This window comes from Anopheles merus, chromosome 2R (assembly GCF_017562075.2).
Source record: "Anopheles merus strain MAF chromosome 2R, AmerM5.1, whole genome shotgun sequence".
Classification (NCBI taxonomy): Eukaryota; Metazoa; Arthropoda; class Insecta; order Diptera; family Culicidae; genus Anopheles; species Anopheles merus.
In genome coordinates, this window is record NC_054082.1 from 24,492,855 (window position 1) to 24,516,937 (window position 24,083).

Here is a 24,083-nt window from a genome sequence, read left to right on the forward strand (position 1 = left end):
TTGTAGGTTTTAAAACGATCCACCGTGCGTGTCTTCTCACACGAAGGCTGAGGTCACGGTAACGTCGTCTCCTTCGGAGGAACTTTCGCTTATCGCATTAATTCTAACGCACCTGGTGCTGCTACTGCTTTACTATTTACTTGTACTTAATTTATTGTTTAGACCAGCATCACATTCTTCCCGCTCTGAAGGTTTGCTGCACTTGGTAGAGTCTCGCATATTGCGAACGGACGTGCACAGTATAGGGAGCGTTATGCATAAAACGCACGGCATATATATGTTAATGTACGATTTTTATACAAGATTTTTTCTCTCGCCAATCAAGCCAGCAACCAGCAAACAATTGATCGTATTTCCAGGTGTTGAATGTTTAAACTAACGATTGTTTTTAAAACGAAACAACATTCCAAACGAACTGTGCTGTATTGTGCGAACTGTGCAGAACGTTGTGGTGCTTATGGGTTGATTAAGCAAGTGCTTGTAAATAAACATATCTTAATCTTATACGAAAGGGTTGATCTGTACGTAAACCACTCATCCGAACAGAACATTTCACTAACGATAGAACATCGGATAAGCTGTAGTTGCCATGCGGGTTGCATAACTGTTAGGCGTATTCGTTTACAGGGTTTCTCAAGCCAGCTCAGCATCGTAACACTATTTTTCGAACAGGTTAAACCATTGTCAACATCGTACATATAATTAGAATCCTTAAACTATTTTTAATTTGGTAACACTAGGTTTTGGACCTATAAAATCCCAACTCGAATCTGGAAAATGTATAACGGGTGACAAGACAGCCAACATACATTTTCCAGATTCGAGTTGGGATTTTACGCGTTCAAAACCAAATCGAAAAGAGTTTACGGATTCGAATTGTATGTACGATGTTGACAATCGTTTAACGTGTTTGAAAAATAGTGTTACGATGTTGAGGTGGCTTGAGAAACCCTGTAAGCGATGCTTACGCTAGACCCGATTCGATCTAGTGCGCTTGAGATGTATGCAATCTGCTATACATATCCATAAGGGGTGAGTAGTAAACTTGGACAAACTTACTTACCAACCATCCAAACAAAAGTATTGAAAAGTTATGCTTGCAATTCGTTTGGTAAACTTTATTTATGATTGCACTAAGTACGAACAAATTAAAAAAGTAACATTCAAATTGACATATTCACAAAAAACAGCGTTGACAGCGCTCCAACTCGATTCTGCGCGTAACCTACGTAGCAGTAGTACACGTAGTCGTAATATTTATCCCATCCTACTCCCTTAATGCTGGACTGTCCAGCAAACTCACAAATTTTCATTGTTTTTACCATTACAACCATTAAAAAAACCTATCCTGACATCATTATTATATATTTATCCACTGCTTCCTTCCAAAACAACGGTTCCGTAAGGTGTTTTGACTTATTTTTGGCGTGATGCTTGTCTGTTTTTGCGTTATTTTTACAAAATCGAACGATATAGAACGTTGCTAAACGCAAACACTTTCAAATAATCTCATCGTTCGTTTGTCTGCCGCTTCCTCTGCTCTGTTTGTGTTTTGCTTTTCTGTACAATTCTGTCCTATAGTTTGCACCCGAACAGACGATCTAGCTGCTGGACGTGGGGTTGGCTTTCACCGTAGGAACTTTTTGCTGGGCACCTTCCTCTAGCTTCTCAAACACCCACCCACCTTGACCATCGAACTGCAGGATGTGCGTGTGGAATTTCCTGTTCAACAAAAACGATAAATGGGTTTTTGTGGTTAGAATGCATTCCGGTTTTGGTTCTTAGCCTCTACATACCACAGCGTTGGACGATGAGTGATGGTTAGCAGCGTGATGTCCATCGATTTGGCCGTTTCGTAGATACAGCTCTCTACATCGATCGATACGGCACTGGTGCACTCGTCTAGCAGTGCGTACTTGGGTCTGTAAGGAGTATTTCAAAACGTTTGTTAGGCTCTCATCTAATTGACACAGTGCACGCTTCTCATACCTATGATAGAATAGTCGCGCAATCGCCATACGCTGCTTCTCACCTCCCGAGAGCGTATCCTTCCAGTCCCGTATCTCATCGAAGCTGTCCCTGCAGGAGTAAAACATTAACCATTAAATTCAGTACGCTTCCAACCACTGCATCCATCCCATCCCCGAAACAAACCTGTCGAGAATGTGCTCCAGCGACACCATGCGCATAATTTCCCGCAGCTGTGCCTCGCTGATCCGCTTCGCCTCCATGTCCTTGCGCGTGTCCGGATAGATCACCTGATCGAGCAGCGTCCCGCACGACATGTACGGCCGCTGGGGAATGTAGAACATGCTCGGCCTTCCGTCGAACGATTTCGGAATGCGCAACGTGCCCCCGTAGATCGGCCACAAGCCACTCAGGATGCGGAACAGGCTCGATTTGCCGCAGCCATTCGGACCCGTAATGAGCAGATGCATGCCGGCCTCGATCGTGAGGCTGATGCTTGGCACAACGATGTCACAGTTCGGCGTCACCACCGGCACGTTCTCCAGCGAGATGCTGCTGTCTTTGGCGTCAACGGAGAACACGATCTTGCCCTTGGCGACTGGCTGCCCGTCCCGGAACTCCAGTATGCCGTTCAGGTTGCGCTCCTCGGTGTACAGGGTCGTTTTGCGATAGATGCCCCGGTTCACCTCGTCGAACACCTCGAACATGCCGGCCACGCGGCTCGTGTATCCGGCCAGTGCTACAATCTCTTTGTACGACGACATCAACCGCTCGATCGCGTCCGCACCGCTCAGGAGCAGGTTTCGGGCGGTGGTGAAGTATTGCGTCCGTTCGCTCACGCCCTGCTCGTCCGATTTGATCAGATTGCTGTGCTCGGGGCTGACGGGTGTGGCCGTTGCTCCGACGGTCAGAATCGGCAACGATACCATCACCATACCGGTACCGGACCACACGTACTTCATGAAGAACTGCTCCAGCATGATAAACCACAGCTTCTGCGTGAAGATCGTGTTCATCTGACCGACCAGCCGACCGTAAGCTTCCTGCAGCTGTGTATGTTCCACCTGTTAGGGAAAATGAGAGGACATTATGAGACTGCACGCAAGTTTCCGGCGGGATCTACTCACCTTATGACCGCCGTAGAACGCGATCTCCTCCGCGTTGGTGATGATCTTCGAGTGTACGTGGCGCAGATAGCCCGTCCGGTTGGCTTCCTCCGCCACGAGCTGGCCGAACTTGGGCGACACTATCCGCAGGATGTGAGCGGTCGTCCCAATCACGACGGTGGCCAACGCCGGACCCATCACAATGTTTGCCTTCATGCGGCGAGACGAACGGGCCATTGCTATGCCGATTAGCAGCAAATCGAAGCAAGGCTTGGTCAGGGAGCTGTACAGATGCGCCACCGAGCTGGAGAACGTGGAGATGTCGTCCGTCAGGCGGTGGTCTGCGTTTTCGATACGCCCGTCCAGGTTGGACACTTTGTAGTAGGTTTCGTTTTTGAAGTACATGCCGTACGCATGCTTCACTAGGCGTGTGCTGGAAGGGAGGTAAGGATATAGAAAAGGTTATTGATTAGATCATCATTCAATCGTGGAGATTATACACATGAAGATATTGTACATTGAACTCGTTTTTATAAGTTTCCATGCGAAAACGAAGAAGTCTTGTACTACTTCTTACACAGTCATTGCTATCGTACCACGTCGAGGCCATATAGAAGCTGTCCAATAGATGACGAGGCCGTCCTTGAGCACTCATTGAGAAGATCATAAATTAATTCTTTTGGAAACGATATCGTGGTACAGTCGTCAACTCGTATGACTTAACAACATGCCCGTCATGGGTTCAAGCCCCAAATAGCTCGTGCCGCCATGCGTAGGACTGACTATCCTGCTATGGGTGGTTATCCAAAAGTCACTGAAAGCCAACCCGAATAGTGGTACAGGCAAGCCTTGACCGACAACGGTTGTTGAGCCAAAATAAGAAGTTTGGAAGCGATCAACGTTCTGGTCATAATGCTAGCTTTGACGCCAGTGACTGTCTCTATTTTATTACTCCAATTACTATTTAAATACATGCTCTTGGCCTTGAACATATTTTCAGTTTTATTCTGAATTCAGTGTATTCTCCGATTAATATTTCTTGACCCATTCCTGATTAAATGTCTTAAAAACCCTACTAAGCCCTTGTTTCTGAAAGCCCTTTTCGACGTTTTATCATTATGGCTATGAACACTCAGGGTTCTATCTCCAATGTATTGGTGTTAGTCTCGTCGGTATGCCTCCGAATTTAAGAAAAGAAAATTATAATAGTAATTCACAGAATGAAATTAGGAGAAATTTGTAAATAGATACCTCACTCACCTTTAAAACCCTCGAACGCCCACCGCACATCAAATAAAGCATTTATTATCGTACCGGTGTTGTTTGAGACATTCAAAATTTCCCTTTTTTATAGCGCCCCCTTTAGTGAGACATCGAAAACGACCTTCAACGGTTTCCCCAAACATTCTATAACCTCGAACGGCCACCCGTTCCATTACCACTGACCTAATTATTGCTTTAACCGAGTCCCGGCTGTGCCTACCGAATACCGTTGTGCATAATTATCATCCCAGCAGAAGCGAAAGTGCTGTCGAACATTAGCTTAAGCTTGGTGATTTTAATGCAATGTCTAGATTCATTCACACCTCTCGATTACATCGGCAGTTCCATTAGTTGTGCGTGTGTCGCCACATACATTTCTTTTGAAAGCTTCCGTCTCTGGCCGACTCCAAATCATAAAGCCCGACTGACCGACATCAAAGAACAGCTGTAAATCGCTGCATCGCCTCAATCCGACGCACCAAAGTCAAATGTCACATCACACAAAACGTGCCTCTGTTCGGGCACCGTGTGGCATGAGTGAGAAATTATTCACCGGGCTGGTTGGCCGCGACTGCACATTTAACACCCACCTCTCCGAAAGGAACGTCCAGTGGACGTCCTCATTCATTCGACGAAGAGTGGCAGCGGTGGTGCGATGGCCATCAGTTCATTGGCGTCCGTGTATTGCCCAATCGGTAAACCCCCAGAACGGGCTGGCCGGTCTCGCCGTGCCGAGCCCCCGAACAATCCCGCCCGCTCTGTACCGTGCCGCGTGTAGAATGTCGGGCGCTACTTCATCATTGGCCCGCTGCTCGTCCGCTACTCAGGCAAGGTGAGCCAGATTCTGGTTTGGCGAATTCTTCTGCAAACGGTTGATTGCGACACTTCTTCTGCACCAGTCACAGTAGAGGCGGTTTTGCTTTGGTTAGATGAGTTAGATGGGTTAACCCCGAACAAGCAATCATAATCTGAACCGGAGAAAACCGGCGTGCAGAACTGCAATCGATGCGGCGAGAAGAATGTGGACAGCCTTCAAGAATTTATGGTTTCGTGTCGTTTATGACCGGGCGTTAGGATCATGTTAGCAATCGTTAAGCAAACGGGTGTCGGGTAGCGATACGGCAACCCCCTCCTCTCGACGCCGTTTTCATCCGGTTAAAATGCCAAAGGCAGTGGCCACACACAAGTACGGAACCGCTTACGCTCTCCTTCACGGCCCAACGAACAACCGAACCGTTTGGGTGGAAAAGCTGTTCTGCGTGTTTTTTCTCTTCTTTTTGCAAGTTACTGCACGTTTTCGCTTGGAAACCAGCTTCGCCGCGCTGTTTTGCAAGCGAACGGATTTTTCCCATGCAGCACATGCATTTGTCCCTCCATTTACTACCCGCCGCTCACCGCTGACAGGCTGCAGTTGTGCAAACATTCGTGAGTGGTAGCCAGATTTGTTTGCACAGACAAACTCTAACGTTACTTTGGCCGATCACGATCCATGTCTCCCTTCTCGCTCCGGGTGCAGTTTTTGCGCTTAATGAAATAAACTCCCAGATAAAGTTAACCGCAAAGCTGCACATAAAAACATTACTAACCTAAAATGAAATACGCAAACACAAAAGAAACGATTAGCCTTATCGAGCTGATACGCAACAAAACGCATCACCTGTGCGCGATAAGATAACCGTTGCCAAATTTACGACCAAAGCACACGACCTGCTTAATCCTTCTTCCCCCAAGCAAAGCAGTGCCCGATTAAGGCAAAATGCGCATTGTTAGCGAGCGGTCTCTGTGAGGTTTGAGGTGCGTTTTATCTCACCAAACTTTAGACTTTGGATGCGTGCAGTGACGTGCAGTTTTGTACACGGCCCCTCCTGCGGCCACAGTGTATGGAAAATACCGGGGCAATAGTCGCTTGTGATTAGTAGATAGCACCCATCAACTAACAACCGCACACCACACTTAGCACTGATTGCATCCCACAGATACCTCATTATCCTTTCCGTGTACGGAGGTGCCCCGGAGGCATGAAAAAGAAAGGGAAAAAAAACAATCTCCATGCGTGCTTCCCTGTCACCCAGAGGGACAGAAGACTTTCTCTCCGTTTGGACTTTCTAGCTAAGGAAAACCGCATCTGTTTTTGCACACGTCCCGTGCAGTTCCCTAGGCGTCAAGCAATGTGCACACATGTTTTCGCACCGTGGCTCATTACGAGCTGAACCGCAATTTGTGCTGTAGATTCAATCCGACTGTTGCGGTCGCTGCCAATCTCCTAATTCCTCTCGGGTTCCAATTGCAGCGGCAAGTTAATGAGTGGTTCGTACATACGGTGGCACTTACCGGAACGCGAGGGCAAGCTTGTTCTCCAGGTAGCGGATCATCGAGTTGATGAAGGTGGCCGGAATCGCGATGCCGAACCATTTCAGCAGCATCAGCACGAAGTTGCGCACGTCCTTCCGCACGATGAACTTCACGATCGCACCCTCCATCGAGGCGACGTAGATGCTGAGAAAGGTGCGCGACACCAGGCAGAGCGTGTGGACGGCCAGCAGGCCGGACTCTTCGCACAGCAGCCGTGGCACCATGATTCGGATGAGCTGGCGCAGCTGCAGCAGAAAGTCAATGTTCAGTCCCGGCTGCCGGCCTGCCTGCCGCTGCCGGTTCCGCTTGGCGATGATGATCTGCTCCTTCTTCGCCTCCGGATCGTCCGGCGGTGGCTGCTTGGTGAGGTTGTTGTTCTCATTGCGGTGGCTGTGGGCCGGATCGGTCGCACTGCCCCGACCGACGTTGGCGGTCAATTTGTCACGCACCACGGGATAGGTAAGGCGCAGACAGTACAGTGCGACCGCGCCCGTTATCAGACCCTTCGACACGAGCTCCCGGGAGTAGCCGAGACCCTCGAGCGTGTCGAACGATCGTTTCGCGAACTTGGATATGATGGTTGGCATGGTTGCGGGGTGTGTGGGGTGTATGCTTGCCGATGGTGAAGAGAGGTGTGATCGTGTCTGGTTGCTACCTGCTGGATAGGTTGATTTTTATCACAAACCCGTCATTCGATCTCGAAGGGTTTGGCCAGAAGGGTGTGCTATCGGGGTTTGGTTCTGAAGTAATCGGAAGAGGCGGTACGTTTCTTGTTTTGTTTTTGTAATGCCTACCGTTCAACCCATCATCTGGAAAATAGAGGAAAAGCAGACAGATACAAGCATTAATCAATTGATTGATCTCTTATTAATATTGGTTATTAATGGACAATATTGCTTTAATGAGGGAATTAATTATTTAATTCTGATCGAGTGGTGAAGAAACGGATCTGGATATCAGGTACTACGACGACCGTGAAGCGAGGATCACTACTCTACCAACTCTCGATCCGGCGGATTGCTCTGTCTCTGTACTCTCTTTTTCCAAAAACAAAAACGAACAAAAAAGTAATAATCTGCACGAGATGGAATTCCCTTCTCGCATTAATTGTACGATTCGGCACGCAATTGGATCGAAAATCCACACACCCTTGACACAGATCTCAGGACCTCAATTGAAGTGACGTTCGGTACACACCACAAACAAGAAACCTTAACACCGCCAGTACACTTCAGAAAAATGTCTTGCCTAAATGTCTCATTTCGCCCCACGAGGGGAAAAAACCCTTTCTCTCGATGTCTTGAAGCCCGCCTCGTTTCATCTTTCTTTCGGGCCCGGTACTGCTCACTGACCTTGTGATGCACGCGCTTCGTGCTCTTTGAACCTGTACATAACTGCGTCTGTGTGCTCGAAGAGAGTGCTCAATGAATGTGATGGCGCATTAAGTGTTCCAGCTGGAGTTGTAAAAACGCGACCGCGCAATAAATAAGGGCTTGAAGTTTTGTTCCCCATTCTGGAGGACGCTAGGCCGAGAAGTGGACAGTGAGTGAGGTGAGCTGCGGAACAGAAACAGTCAACATTGTCGGCTTGATCGCTATGACTCACACACAAGCACCAACTCATACAAACACATGTACGGGCCCCATCTACTTCCTGCGTCACCCATAATGGAACGGCACGTTCGTCGCCTAGTCCACATGGCCCGCATGTATGCAAACTGCCCTTGCCGCTGCTGCTTATTCTTGCTCTTTATCTTTCAAACAAAACGCGCCCCACACAAAGGTGGCATTGTTGACTCCAAAAGAGCTGCCTAGCTGTCAACATGCCACGCAGCGGAACTTCTGGTTTTGACTCACCGAAGGGTTCTTTTCTTTTTTTGGCCCGCCAGGGTTTGTCACGGCCAGCGTGCCGCCAAAAAGTGCATGTACTTTGCGGAAGCAACGACGAATTTTTGCCTACCCGGTTAAATATACAACTAAACACACACACACACACACCGACAAACAACACATAGACACTTATGCGTATTCATAAACAATAGGGAAGATGGCCTTCCGATGGCTGCGACAAGATTGAACCGAAGCAGCATGTTCCGTGGAGTCACGTTTTTCGTGTGGAAGGTGTTTTTCGTTGGTGGTGGCATGTTCTTTTATTTCAGTTCCTCCTGCGCCTTCCACCCCTTTCCAAAATGCCTCTAATTGAGCCGTTTTTGCGAGGTTCGTTGTTTTATGCCCGTACGATTATGCTTTGTTTTGTTTGCTGGTCGGTGAGCATTATGCAACGACTGGCCCGGCGTAATGCAAATGCGCGAATGGGATGCCCCGCTCGGAAGTGACGATCGTACGTTACGGAAAACGGGCCGCGGTTGTAATGGTTGGTTGGTTGGATGGATGTTCGGATTTGTTCGACGAGTTTTTATCTGAATTTGCACGGGAACAATGAAGCCCACGAAAGACAAGGTGGTAAAGGTCAGTGCAACGGGCAATAATCCAACAGGTAAATGGTTGGATGTAATTTCTGTTACAATTGTAGCCATTTGGGGTAGCGTCAATCATAGTCGGTGTCTTTTTTTCTCTCTCAGTTTACTATCCATTTATATCCATCTGGAGAAATATAAATGCAACGTTTTGTTATAATGCGCATTGTAATTTTATTATTTATCGCGATTATTATTGCAGTTTTATAGCTTTAATACAAGTTTCATTTTCTTCTGCAATAAAATCCCAAAAAATCGTAAGAAATGTATCATTACATTTTCTTGAGCTTCATAAGTGTTTCATGTATAGTTATTCTACATTCTCTAAATTCAGTTATCTCAGGATAGAAATTGTACTTTTAAAAGTTACAGCAACATTTTAACTACCTTCAATGCAGACCTTAAACCACAACAACTTCAATTCCTACCGGCTACCGGCAAAAAGTTATCGTTACATTTCAACCCCGTACAGCATTTCAACATTGACACGACGAAAAACAAAAAAAAAACAATACTCATTTCCTGAAACACACACGTACTGGCTCATGTCAAACGGCTGTGAAATGTGATTGATTGTACGATAATAGCTACATACAGCTGATTACACAATCGATCATACAACGCGGCATTAATGAACCAACGAGAATGAGAAAAGATCCACGGGCAGCATACCATGCATGCATGAAAACACCACCAACTAGTGTCGCTTATTAATTATCATTTTCCATTCGACCGCCCGCCGACCGGTCAGGGCCGAACTTGTACAAAAAGGGAACCCCGTGCTAGAACAGAGAAGAGCCTGGAAGCGCAACAATTCCGGTTTGGCTGGCTGGCTGCACTCAGCAGAGAAATGGTCACTGTCTAGGTCAGTAGCCGGTTTTTCGGGCTGCCTGGAAGCATCACAATGACCTCTTGCACTCAGAGATAGATGCACTGCGTTGTTCACTTACGCCAGGCACGGCGCAATGACCTCCCAGGCTCGGTGCAAAACGGTCATGGACGGTCATGGTAAGGAAGATGCGAAAATTAACGTCTTCCACATACGGTAGCACCTTCAGGCGAGAGTTTGTTTTCTACGGGTCTTGTGGAAGTTGCCCGTCCGAAAGACACGTAGAGCAGCAACATTAATTTAACGCACCGGTTAAACTGTTTTCCTTTGAGCCTCGCACCCTGAAGCACAATAAAAACAGCAAGAAACGAAGGTTGAAAAGGTTAGCGACACGTGCGAACGCTTCCAGGATTTCCTCCTAATTTAGACAAATTGTATCGCCCGCCTCCACGTGGAGGCAAAACATCTAGTTGAATCGTTCAATGAAGCCATCGATTACTCGCGCACAATTTATTAATACCTCTCAATCCCACCGGATTGTGCAAACGCTGGGCGGCAGTCAAAGGTCTCACGCGCCTAGCGAAGCGGTTTATGGCGAGAAAATCGGTACCCCAACGTGATTGTATGCAGGCAGGCAGTGGTGGTAGCAGTCGAGCAGGAAATCTCATACCGGGCCACTGATAAGGTGTAATTAAGCGAGCGAGTTAAACTATTACCGCTGAGGCCTTGCTTCCCTGTACGTGGCCCGATGGATGACGTGAACTACGGTTATGACGGCGTTGGCTGAGCTGAACGCGTAGCGTACATACACAAATATGCCTCGGCTATGGCTGGGCTGTTAGTTAATTTCTATTCACTGTTTTCAACTGACCTATTTTTGGACGGGGTTGGGGGGCGGGGGGGGATTTTTCTATCATGTTTGTCCCGGGAAGACACACTCATTGGACTCACTTGAGCCAACATATGTCCGATCGACACTACCCACAGCAAAAGATAAGAACTTCAAGTACCAATATAAGCGATAACGCTCTTTCCGGTATGAGTTGTACAAGAGGGGCGAAATACCGTGGGGATGAATTTAACGGGCAGACTTTGTACTGCAGAGGTTCTGTGTAAACGTATTCACATAACACGTGCCTGTTGAATGGAACGCTTCGCCGAATCAGTAGGGTAATTATTGTCAATGTGACTAATGGAATGTTTTACTCGCCAGACGACCAGAATCGGCTAAACTGGACGCTTTATTCTTTGCCGAGTCTTTTGTTTTGCTACTCAACTGTAAGTTGTAATCGCCTGAAAGTATGCAAATATTCAACCAATATTCCTTTCTTAAGCCGATTCCTTGACTTAAAACAACTTTATAAGACATTGTTTGTATGATACAAGCAAAGATTATTGCCTTTGATGAATCGGGACATTACTACTGAACCATAGAAACAAAGAGCAACGATCGTTCTTTCTTTCCTTTGTCGTACGCTGCAACAATCAATAGCAAAAGCTCATGCACTAGAACCATGTGCTAAATCCATCCTCTCACTCTCTTCCTCTCTCTGATCCTCTGTCATCGGATCGAGAAATGTCCACAATCCACTTCACCCAGACCAATAACTTCAATAGCCAGCAAGACCATCAACAACCAATTGTTAGGTCCACACGGGTCGGCAGCTACGTGATTCAGCACCCAGCGACTGCTTAATAAGTATAATTGATTTATGTCCCCTTGTTGGGCTAAGTACACACGGGTCACACCTAAAACCTCGCCTTGTGGTCGATGCAGGTTGCGATAGACTTTCAGCAATGTTGCTCGCCCTATTAAATGCAAATCGGGGCGTGTGGAGCCTCCGCTTCCAAACTGTGCGCTTCACTGTGCCAGTGTGCGTCAGTGAGACGAGAACAGTTTTGCTAACGCCCGTTTTACATAGCAATTAGTCAATCCGAGTGTGCGGTGTGCGTACGGGCTGCAGATCAATCGAGCAACCAAACCACCCCGATTCACCTTCACCCCGACCCCGTACAAAGAACGGTCGACCGTACGATTCGTCCAACGGTCGTTCAATGTCGGATACCTTTTGCTTTCTGCCCTGGCACTGGAGTAGGTAATGGAGGCTGCATTTACCCCGTTTTGTTCAGCACCGATTACCATTACACAGCATTGAACCGCCGCCAAGATGCTGCCCGGGCAGGCAGGCTCAAGAGGAGAGCCGTTCAAGGTCTAACGTAATTAGAAACTCACACTACTCCATCTCCCATCAAACGGCCACAGAGAGCTTACGTTTTTTTTTCAATCATCAACAGCAGCATCATCATCTTCATCCGTCCTCGGTGCGGTAAAGCCACATTACAGGACGCAGTATGTTCAAACCACTTTTGGCCACGTGACGGTACGCGGAGGCTCCACCGGTGCGCTATTAGCCTTGCGCACCGCCTTCTCGAGGCGATCCTTCTGCAATGGAGCGCGAGCAGTACTTGTGCGTTTTAACGATGGCTCTAGAAAGGCCCCTCCCCGCGAGAGAGCCCCGGTTCGCAATGACTTCTAACCTTTTCCGTGCGCCGTGGGGGAAATTAACGCGCGCAAGCATTTTGTACCTTCGTCCACCATCTGCAAACTAGTAGTGTTTTTACGTGCGTTTTTTGTATGTACACACGTTCGTCATCATTACCGTGCAGTTGTACGTACTGACGTGTACTTCTTGTGCACCGTGCTGTCCGCTGTCTGCGTCGCTTATCGTAACGTTGCTTAGCCGTTCGGCAGCGTTATGAGGCATGTGTTTGTTTTAAAGCTAGCGTCAAATTTTATTGCTTTATTTCTGTGATATAATGAGTCCGAGGCGAGTTCAAAGTAATCCCACCTCTGGGCTCGCTTTACCATTTCAAAGTACATCCTTCACGGATCGTTCAATAGTAATCGTCACTTCACCGCTAAGATTACTGAGGCCCTCGTGATAAGCCAATCCCTTGGATGGAAACACGCTTTGGAGGCACACAAAACAAAAACACACACACACTCGGCGTGGTTCGGCGATAAGCGCAACGAACTTTACTCTCGTCCCGGATTTACGGCTCCGTAAGAAGGACGTCTCACTTCAGTCTCGAGTGGACCCTACAAGTTTCGAGAATGTTTTTGTTTTTTTCTTAAGGCTGGCATCGTAGCATTTGCAGCTGCGTTGGATGAGTTTCGTACCGCGAGGACTTTTCCATCACCGTAATGCCATACGAGAGCCATTGCGCTCTAACGGCTGGAAGTGGAACCCCCGGTGAGTGGGTTCGTGTTGCGCAAGAAGCTAACCAACCCAACACACTAAAACCGGAGGAAGCTGGTGGGCTGCAAGAGATACATTACCCCCATCGGTAGTGCCGGTGGTACCCAGCGTCACTTCTACATTACGGCGGCCTGCCAACTGCAAACGATCGTTAGTTAGGCCTGGCATGCAGGAGGGGAGTTAGATGACTGTCTGTTGGCACCTATGCCGAGGCCCTGCGGCTCTGATCGTCTGATGGTAAATAGCATTACACATGTCTTGCAATCCGTTACTCTCCTCCATCCGCCCCATTTTGTTCGTCTCACTGTGTGTGTGGGACCATTGAATGTTACCCAGCACAACGATTATTCTATTAAAACGATCCGTGCCCCGTGGAGTGACGCATACCTTGCCATAATGGAAGCCCCGCAACCACGCGTTGGACTTCCATTACCGGGCCGGGAAATGGGAGCAAGAGTGGCTCACTTTCGCCACTAAATCCTTCTGTCTGCACAACTAATCCGTTTGCTGCCATCTGGCAACGGGAGGGAACCGTAAGTGTAGCAACAAAATAAACGATCTCCTCGGTCGTATCGCGATCGCGATCCACACGGCGTGCATTAACTGTGCATTCATTCCAGTAGAGAGATGTGCGCAAAGTTAGCATCAAGATACACACTCTGGTCTGGCTACAATGGGGCTTCACACAACGGATGAGGTAATCGTGCACTTCCTTATGGATGGTGCACCGAGAACAGCTGATCCCTCGGCTCGTGTACCGGGTCTAACTGCCCAACTGGCGAACCTGTTCGCTTTCTGCATATACAATCGATTATGCGTGTGTGTGTGTGCGTGTTGCTGCCATTTTGCCCCTGCGGGCTACTGCCACAGCTGAATGAAGCCTTGGGGCGGTATAAGTATGTACCATAAACCAAAAACCCGTCCTCCTGTATCGATTATTGGTTCACTGTACGCGTGACTGGTGAAATGCACATCGCGGCCTACTTTGGTGTACGCACCGCACACAGGAACCAGCCAGTGGACAACTTCCTGCCGCTTGCAAGGCTAACTACGATGCATCCTGTAGTAGGTAGAGGTTTTTCTTGTATGTCAGGGTGAAATTGATTGCAGGGAGATGCAAAGAAACAACAAACAAAACAAAAGCTTACCTGTTTCATTCCAATCATTTCTGACACAGTCCAATGCATCGACACGAAGCTACAAACAATTCACCCTGCGTCGTGGTTCACAACAACTCTCACTCTTAGCACACTTTTGGAACTTGCTGGATCGATTCTTCGGTTGTTGTTGTGGTGTGTGTGTGTGTGTGTGTTTTTTTTTTTCGAAAGGACCGTAAGTACAGGCTGTACGCACCTCAGCATGAAGCTTTTGCTTTCACCTGGCCGATTCTTTGAACGCTCGCGGCACCAGAAACAACAACAGCAGCACCAGTACCGTCTTGGCACATTCTTTGCACAGATTTATGCAACGTCGCGTTGCAAACCACTACCCTCGGCTGCCTTCGATGCAGACACCGCCGTCAAGCGAAGGAATATTCGGCACGTTCGCTGGCTTCACCGTGTACAATTTGCGGTACCACTATCAACGGCAACCTCGGACACCGCGGTTCTAAGGTGGTACGCGTTCGCGTTATACAAACACTCCGCTGTGCCAAATGTACGCCGACTCGCGAACACACTGTGAACACTATGATCGGCCCGTGCTGTAAAACCTTGAGCCGTGGAAGCGTTGCCTAGTAGTGGCAGGATCTTCCAAATGCGTTCCAGTGCGCACTAAACTCAACACCTTTCTTTGCTTTCCACAGCAAGCACAGAACGGATAAATTCACACCACACCTTCTCGGACGAACATTCACCGAACCTTCACCACTCATCCACCCCACAGGGGGCGGGCCGTGAGTCGATTTAGAAGTTGGGACCGTGCACACTTCCTTCCTGGATGCTTCTAACACGGCAACTACTCACTAGCAAACAGTCACACACATGGAGAAGCACACAAAACAAAACAAAAAAACACGCGTTACAATTTGAAGGCAGTCGGGCAAATATTTATATTTGCAAAGAAGATGCTTCCTTCACCGGAGAGCGCAACACGCTTGGGGTTGGGTGTGCGGGTGCTGCGTCTCCACCGCTACGCGAAACTGTCAGATGTGCGTTACACTGCTGGCCCGGAGCACACACGCGAACACGGTCGACCGCGCTGAAACCACTGACGGAGGACCACTGGTTTCTCGCTCGCGCACTGCACTGGTAATGGTCGCGGTGCGCATTGAAATGGTATGTATGTTACTTTCGAGTCAACCCCCTTCGAACATCATGCTACTACCCCATGCAATGAGTGTAATTGTACGTATCCCCGTACTGGTGGCGCAGCCAGCTGCTGCGTACATAGGCGCGTCGGCCGTACGTAAATAGCGTGCGCCAGTGGGCGTCAACTGTGCTCTAGGGGGACAGTGACTGTGGAATCGTCTCGTCATGCGATATTTTTGTATTAAAAAAGTAAAAGCATGTTTAGTAAATATCTCAATTTAATTTATATAAATTTCCATTTTCCAGGTGAACTATCAATTCGTATCCTCGCCTCTGAATCAATCTGTTCAAAATCACAAAAAAAACTGAATTATTCCATACAACTAAACATGAATCGATTCGTTTAGCTGTATTGTGCTATATATTAAAGGAATAAAAAATCGTTTAAAAATGAAACAATATATCCTACGTACAACAAATCCATCGTTCGATTGAGTGCCACTGGCATAAACAACATCTTTTCACAACCACCATCACAATGCCCGTCGGTGGATGTTGTCGTGCGGGAGCAGCGGGAGGGTTGGGGTTTCGTTGGTTTAGCACTGTATCGAAGGTTGCAGCTCCACCAAACGTAAGGGCGAGAGCAAGACAGGCTGTGTCGCTCTTTCGTGAGTCAGAAGCTACGCCGAAGGACTCCAAAACGGACAGGGAAGATTAGGCACCGAGCGGCCATCCTAGTGGTGGAGGGTGGGTTGTAATAAGTTGTACTGAAGTTGGGGTTGCTCGGGTAATTTGTGTGTGCGCCTCCACTCTATACAAAACAAATCGTACCCTTCGCTGCGCACTGCTCATTACCGCACCACAAACGGACGCAGCAGACACCGCGCTGCTGGCAGCATCACCACGCTAACAAAGGGGCCGAATGGTTAGCACAAACACATTACAAGCTCACCCACAGCCGTTTACACACAGTAACATTACTGACCGAGATGCACTTCTGCATGTCGATCTGCAAGTGCATGTGTGTGTGTGTTTGTGAGCGGTTGCGTTTATTTACACGATGCAATTATTGTGTGCATCGTTGCAATGTGTGAAGCAACCGAAAGGAAATGTTATTTGTTGGCGGTTTCTTCCCGTTTGCTTTTAGCGCATTAGTATCACCACGCTACCGTTTTATCGCTGACTAATATTTATCAGCACGCTACACCGTCAACGGCGGAACACTTTTATCACAACACCGCACGAAAACGAAAAGAACTATACACCCCTTTTCTATCGCTCACCGTCCGCATGGTCACTAGTGAAAGAATCCCGGCTCGCGTGCAATCACGAGCATGTGGGGCATTATTTTTAGCCCGGCCAGTCAGGCGTCTCTTCGCACCAGCACCACCACCAGCACTGAACGGTCCGAACGCAATGCGAAAGGCGCCTTCCATCATGTGTGCGGGAGGCAGATTGCACCAAATAGGCGTTCTGCGCAAGCTCCGGCCAAACCGGCACGCTCGAAACTGCGGCATCGGTTCCACCAACAGAAGAGAAAAAAAACATAGCATCCGTTCTCCCACAAACGGTGTGTGTCTGTGGTTGTGTAAAGTGTTTTTGGAAGGCTGCACAAACACGCAAAGCGAAGGCAAAACGCGCAAAAATGTAAAAACAGAGAATGAGGATGGCAACGGCAACGAATGGAGCTGCTGTGGCAGCATGGGAAGCGAGCACGATTTAACGTTTGCTGGGAGCGATAATAATTACATGCGTGTGGCGTTTGTTTCCTTTCCTGCTTAATGAAGGTATGTTGAGGTAAGAAGAATGTATCGCTTAGTTCCCGCAGCAAGAAATATGTAATTCGTTTTCAATAAGACACTAATTGAATAATAAGATTTCATATAAAATAGACAAAATTAATTTCATTTCATATAAAATAGACAAGTCTAAATTAATGAGTTTATTTACATTTAATACATAAAAATAATATTAAAATTATTAAAAAATCAAACGAAAATTTGCGAAACTTTTCAATTTATTCGCTAATACTTTGTACATCACTGTGCCCTCAGTAAGTAGTAGTTATACAATCCGCATTACAAGCCCTTCACTTCCAGAAACGCTTCAGACTCCAGCTGGTAAAGCGTTTTGTTCTAATGCGACTTTCTTGCACTATCTAACTTCAGGGGCTAACTATTATCTACTTTCAGGCGTGTTAGAACAGCTTGCCAGTGGTGAAATTGTGGGTTTTTTTTATTACATACAGTAGAACGCCGTTTTTATCGGTTTATCAAGTCCCGAATAGACCGTGCCCTCATACGTAGGACTTGACTATCCTGCTATGGTAACAATAAGTCACTGAAAGCCAAGCTCATTTACTAATGGGTACAGGCAGGCCTTGACCGACAGCGGTTGTTGTGCTAAAGAAGAAGAAGTTGGCTGTAATATTCGGATTGCCAAAAGCCGAAGAGTATAGATAAAAACCGTTGTGTCCTTTGCGGCAATCTATTTGCTACTGTTTATTCACTTGTCATTTCATTACATATAGTTCATTTGTTAGTTCATTTCATTCTAATCCTAAGAGTTCATTCTCCAATTCCAATCCGTAACTGATCTAGTTCAGTTGAAATATCTCACCATTTGAAACAATGCACGAAAGACATGCAATTTCAATTAAACAAGATTTCTAAACTAACTATAATTCTATTCAATTCAATTTCCAACAATATGTTCTTATGTAAACATGATTTTTTTTAGAAATTAATAAATCTAAGTTTTACCAAAGCATAGTGAATCTTTAAAATCTTAACGAATGTGTTAATTGAAAAACATAATTAAAAAATATAATAAATCATAGGAACCCATTGTCCTTGTTATTCTAATCTCCGGGCGAGGTCGAGTGTCGATAAGCCCGGATAAACAGCGTTTCATTCACGGGCAGATTAAGCACTGCACAAAATAAGCGGCCGCGTGGGACCCCGAGGTTTGTAGGAGCCCCGAAAAAGGGACCCCGCTCATAAGTAAATTTAGTTTTTAATCCTTCTCTAGTAATCCTTTTACAATTGCTCGCTCAACACTTTGTAGCGCCTGGTTGTATTCCTAAATCGGTGTCGTTATTTGAAGTTAGAAGGAAAGAAACCTTTTTCCACCACAACTTCACAAAGGCCTACATTCGTGTGACCGCTTAGGGCCTCCCTTCGTGTTAATCCGCCACTGATTCCACTGTATTCCACCTGAGCTGTATGCGTTGTGGTGTACCAATCTTTGCTTTTACAATCCAATCTTACCAAAACCTCTTTGCAGGACACATTTCTTTCTCAAAACAATCAAATTCGTACGCCGAATGCTTTCTCCATTTGTTGGCGTTGTGCTTTTTATTTATGTTTAATTTTAATTTTACTTCTTTAAATCAAATTTACTTAACCCTCCGCTAAATCACTAGTCCCGATTGCTGTCTAGTCGTTTGACGATCCAAGTACGAGTATTGTTTTGCATTCATTTCGCTTCTCGTTCTCGTTACATTACTGATAAATACCGTCGTGTCGAAGAAACGTTCCATCGATGGAGGCCTTCGCGCGGGAAGATGGCAATACGTCTCCCGCGAATCCCCCTTTTAGCTAGATTTCGATGCTTAGCACCTCGAAAGTGGTTAGCTAAAAAATGATTGTTTGCATCACTGGTAAGTAAGGATGCAGCAAAAAGCTTCTCTCCCATCGATGAAACGTTTCTCCAAGTAAGTCATTTTACACCACAAGCATCCTCTAGTGTGCCGGGTAACCGAATGGTACCGGTACCGAAAGTGTCTAGCGACGCTTAGTCTATGTCTAGTATTTTACTTTTTGCTGCCTTAAGTGGCTAATCCACACTAAGCCTAATCGAACAATAGTATGTATGTGTTATCGCAAGGGGGGCCACCCACCTCGATCAGTTCCGATCGTTCGCAGTATCGATCGCAGTGTTGTATTGTGTATGTGTGAATGTGTTTGTGTAAAGTTTTGCATGATAATCGTGATATTGCAGTAATGCCGCTAAGCTGGCCCTTCATTGCCAAATGCGTTTGCTATAACCATCCCGGACACTCCCCCTAAGTCCCCATGGCGGATGTGAGTCTTTCGCGCTGGTCCACCTGCACTCTCCGGTCGCACTCTCATTAATAGTACGAGTTCAGTGGACTCTGGTAGAGCGGGTTGAAGCTGTTTTGCAGCAGGAAAATCTCCTCCGGCCGGCCGTTGAACAGGAACGGACCCTTCAGGTGCGTAATCTTCGAGTCCTGGATGAACGGTGACGGTGCGAAGGCGGGTCGCTGTGGGCGCGGGTACGGCAGGGCAAAGGTTGGCTGCGGTGGTACCGCCGGAGCAGCCGGCGCACCGTTCCACTGGTAAATGCCGGAGGGTTTGCCGTTCGACACGAAGTTAATGGGCAGCTGGTAGAACGGACTCATCGTCACTGGCGGTGGTGGTGCGAGCTGCGGATACTGTGGGACCGGTGCGGCCATCGGCTGGATCGTTGGGGGTTGCGAGATGTAGCCAACACCGGGCACGAACATGTACGGCGTCGGGGGCAGTCGGATGTAGTAGATCGGCGAGTTCTTCACTGCCGGGCGACGGCGGCCAGCCTGGCTGTGGCGGGACAGGATGTCTTCATCGTCCAGCGATTGGAAGTTGTCATTACCGGCCGCAAAGCTGGCGGCGAGACTCTGGAAGCTTCCGAGCGCAGCAGCATTCGATTCCAAACCAGCCAAGTTGGCGAGCTGCGGGTTCGTGGCCTGTTGTTGCTGCTGTTGCTGCTGCTGTTGTCCAATCTGCTGCTGTTGCTGCTGCTGCTGTACGAGACTGTTGAGCTGCTGCTGAAGGTTCGGCGAAAGGTTACTCATCGTCTGGTACGAGCCCATTCCGTTCGCCATGTTGGCGTAGACATTCTGCGGGTAGGTTTGCATGTTGGCCAGCATGTTTAGGCTGGGATAGTTGTCCACCGGCAGGTAGTCGTCGTAGTAGTCCAGCATCGAGTGATACAGCGGATAGCCGTAGGGTTGAGCGTAAGCCGCAGCTGCTGCCGCACTTAGCGCCGCCGGAGAGTACAGCCCAAAGTAGCCCAACATCTTGTTCTTGCGCAGATTCGGCAGCGGTAGCGTAATGGGAAGTAGTGGCTCACGAATGTTGGAGTCAGCGGAGCTGCTCTGCTCGCCCTCCCCGTTCGAAGGCAACTTCCCACTTTCTGGCTCCTGTCCGGTGGGCTCAGCTTCCAGCTCCTGCAGGTAGCCCGCTTCCTTGGCGGCGCGGGCCTCGTACTGGCGCTGCATCGCCGACAGGAGCTGACTTTGACGGACGGGAATGGCCGCCACGGTGGACAGCAGGCAGACCAGCACTATCAGGCGACTCGTTTGCGTCATGATGGATAATTGTTTGCTGTAATTGGAAGAGCAAAAAAGGAAGACGAAAAGAGCATTTGTTAGTTGCCGTTTGTTGTAGTTTGTGTGTGTGCAGGCGCGCGCGCACACCCGACGGAGTACGCCCTCGTAAATCCCAAGTCACTCCATTTTCCCATGGGAAGCTTCATGCGGCTGTTGCGTTGATTTTCAACACATTCCATCCCCGATGGTTCAACATCATCAATAAACCGTTTTTCAATAAACGCGAACGAGCAGCGCGTGGTGATGCTCCAGTTTATAAATCTTGCCATAAACCGGACACTACACACCACGTGGGCAGACCATGCCGCTGCTACGCCGGGCTGCGGTTGATTGATATGGACCGCGTTGACGCATGTAGACCGTGTGTTTCATTCATTCGCTCGGTGGTCAACAAATTGGATTCTCGCTTCGCGACTTTCGCGTTGGCTTTGCAGCTTGCCAATCTGCTCCCGGTCCCAAGCCGAGCTTCGATCGAATATATTTACGATAATTGATTACTTTAAAATATTATATTTCCGCAGCCAATTAATTGTGCCCATCATCATTAGCGTAGTTTGCCACCGTTTGTGCTCAACCCTGCTCGGCATGGCACCCCGGGACCGCTTTTCCCACCGAACCTTACCGCACATTTCCATCATCATTACGGCGGTCGAGTGCATCGACGGCCGCAACGTCAATTTTATAGCTTTCCCGAGCCCTCCGGAGCCTTTGGAGCCCATTGGATGCCCCGATTATGACCTCAGCCGTAAAATGGCAATTGTGATTTCGATTTATTTTTTGCGATAAAAGCAAAGAACAACGACGTTGTTGGGAGCTTCCGTGCGACGGAAGAGTGTATGTGTGTGTCTGGTGGAGCATCACAAAATAAATATATATTATTCCCATTCCCGTGCGGCCGGCGGCATTCTGTGGCAGAACCCTTTCGTGGTCGTGAAGATTCCGTAGGAAAATAATGAGGAAAAAAGACAATAACAACACACACACAGTGAGAGTGCGCACCAAGGGGGAAGATAACATCACACGACCATAACAACCTTGGCGTGACGTGACAATTGAAATCAAGTGTGATTGAATTACCTCCAAACCGCTCATTACGCCACCGGAACGGATTGGCCGAAGGGCATGGAGCGATGCAGCAGGCCACGCGCGATGGCGCCGTTGCCCTTTTATATTCTATTTATTTTTATACTATTCGAAAGTGCATTTCGAGGGGTGTGCCCAGATGAACCACACGAACGCGATACCCGGCCTGGCGGCGTGTGATCCGTTTATGTTTTTATCTCCGATTCTGTCCATCATCATCATCATCATCGGCAGCTGCAGCAGAGCCGCTCCATTCCGTTCTTGACCCGGCTCCTCCTTAGCACGCGCATTCGTGCCGGTGATGATGAGCGCAAAACCGCCAATAAAGCCAGACCGCTACCTAATAATTTGCCACATTCTGATTAATGAGATCGTCCGTAAACGTAAGCCTCTCCATGGTATGTGTATATGTGTATGTGTGTGTGTGTGTGCAGGCGCAGAAATTATCACCAAGCCCATGCGGCGATGTACCAGGCGATATGACTCTTCCCCCTCTTTCGGATTTAAGGGCTTAATGACACCCGAGCGAACGGTGTACATTTCGCGGTCCCTGCCCTCTGACGCATTGTGGGCGTGTGTTGTGCGCTGCTGCCCTTACGCCGGTCTGTGCGGTGCGGTGTGAAGGAACAGGAAGGACCCGGATCGCTGAGCCCCAGCCCGGGCATCTTAATCTGGAGCGGTAAGTAACGATTTAGTACCCTATCTCCTTCGTGCAATCATTTCCTAGCAATGAAATTGCCACATCTCACCCCGGCACTAAAAAAAAATACGGTAGCGCCATCACACCACCACCCATCGAGCGCAACTGGGCGTGTGTGTATGCGGGCACTTTAATACGTAACCTTTAAACGATAAATCGAAGCCAAAGTTCAATGCTACTAGCTCCAGCGATCCAGATCCATCCCGCACCGTACCGTATAATTTGCGTTCGACTTTAAGCGCTCGCGGGCAAAGCTGCAAAGCGCTCTACAGCTCTAGCCAGAGGAAGTGCCCGATCATTAGGCCGGATGTTGTCCGGCTCGCGAAATAAAATACAATTTTATGACTATTTTGCTACCAACCTCGAAAACGGTACGGATCGGAAGAGCGATCGAGCAGTGCAGGAGCGCGCGCTAATCGTCCAATCTTGGTCTCGAGCGTCATCGAGCCCCACCATTATCTTCCGGCTTGCTTTTTGGTGGAGTGAATTTTCTTAATTTCTTTTAATTGAACTGAGCTTTTGTTGCACGAAAGCAGCCACCTCATTTCAATGGAAATCGGTGCACCAATGAAGCAGCGAGAAGCAAAGCCTAAGTCGGGAAGGGGGAAATACAGTTACAGCAGCAGCAACGATCTATCAATTGATTAATTTAGATAAGCTGACCAACCGTGCTGGGAGTTCTTTTGTTTGCATCTTTGGGAGACGTAGAAAGACAAGGGATTGAGTGGGAAACGGATAACAAGGTTCTGACTGGAACGGAATTCAGATTTCTAGTTCAAGGTGATCATCATTCGGCCGGTGGCTAATCTTAGCTAACTGCCCGAAAAAAACAGCCTCTGAAAGCCCTACATTTCACATGGCAAGACTGTTGCTGCTACTGAAATGAGCTTGTATTTTACGCTTATCAACTTCTTCCTACCACGGGTGAGAAAATGATGCTTCTTCGTTTGGAGGATCGACGTTGCTGACGCACGCTCGAGCGATTTGTTTCATTCCAAATAGCAGTGATCGCGCCCTCGCGGTAACGCTTCATCACTCACATCCTAATCCAAATACCGAACGGTGTGTGTGTGTGTGTGTTTGCGTGGAACAGGGAAGCCGTTAGTAAAGCGTAGCGCGCGACACATCTATCAACCAGAGCCTGTCTGGAGCCCCGGATATGGAGGAACTGTATGCAGATTCGCATTCAAGGCAACGCGGAGGGAGTTCTCGTATTCCGAGAATCATACCCGAGGGCCCGAGCGGATTAATGATTTCCGGATGGCACGAATACAACCATCATTAGTCTTTGCAGATGTCTTACAGTAGCATTGAAGTCTATTGAAGGTTCTTTAATGGAATTTCTAGCAAAATGGAATGACACTGACACTGGTGTGATTAAGTGCATCTAATGACAATCCGACCT

At 47.9% G+C, this 24,083-nt stretch overlaps 2 protein-coding genes across 4 annotated transcripts in view; both read right to left on the minus strand.

Moving 5' to 3' along the window:
- Nucleotides 1–1,103: 1,103 nt before the first annotated feature.
- On the minus strand, nucleotides 1,104–16,934 carry LOC121588237 (ATP-binding cassette sub-family D member). 3 transcript variants are annotated; one of them, XM_041905957.1, is made up of 8 exons: nucleotides 16,787–16,934; nucleotides 14,403–15,217; nucleotides 6,669–7,498; nucleotides 3,096–3,507; nucleotides 2,155–3,032; nucleotides 1,990–2,079; nucleotides 1,797–1,922; nucleotides 1,104–1,722 (listed from the first exon to the last, which is right to left on the minus strand). In XM_041905957.1, exons 3-8 carry the CDS (start codon nucleotides 7,274–7,276, stop codon nucleotides 1,602–1,604), a joined length of 2,235 nt encoding a protein of 744 aa, XP_041761891.1. In that variant the 5' UTR covers nucleotides 7,277–7,498; nucleotides 14,403–15,217; nucleotides 16,787–16,934; the 3' UTR covers nucleotides 1,104–1,601. The 3 variants fall into 3 exon arrangements, with proteins under 3 accessions (XP_041761891.1, XP_041761892.1, XP_041761890.1); XM_041905958.1 differs by lacking the exon at nucleotides 16,787–16,934 and adding an exon at nucleotides 16,673–16,771; XM_041905956.1 differs by lacking the exon at nucleotides 16,787–16,934 and having other exon boundaries at nucleotides 14,403–15,503.
- A 1,396-nt stretch (nucleotides 16,935–18,330) lies between these two features.
- Nucleotides 18,331–24,083, minus strand: part of LOC121589586 — a 30,211-nt gene continuing 24,458 nt past the window's right edge. Inside the window, exon 2 of the mRNA XM_041908614.1 lies at nucleotides 18,331–20,890. Coding sequence (XP_041764548.1) covers nucleotides 19,636–20,874 — 1,239 coding nt within the window. The 5' untranslated portion in view covers nucleotides 20,875–20,890 and the 3' untranslated portion in view covers nucleotides 18,331–19,635. The remainder of the gene's footprint in view (nucleotides 20,891–24,083) is intronic.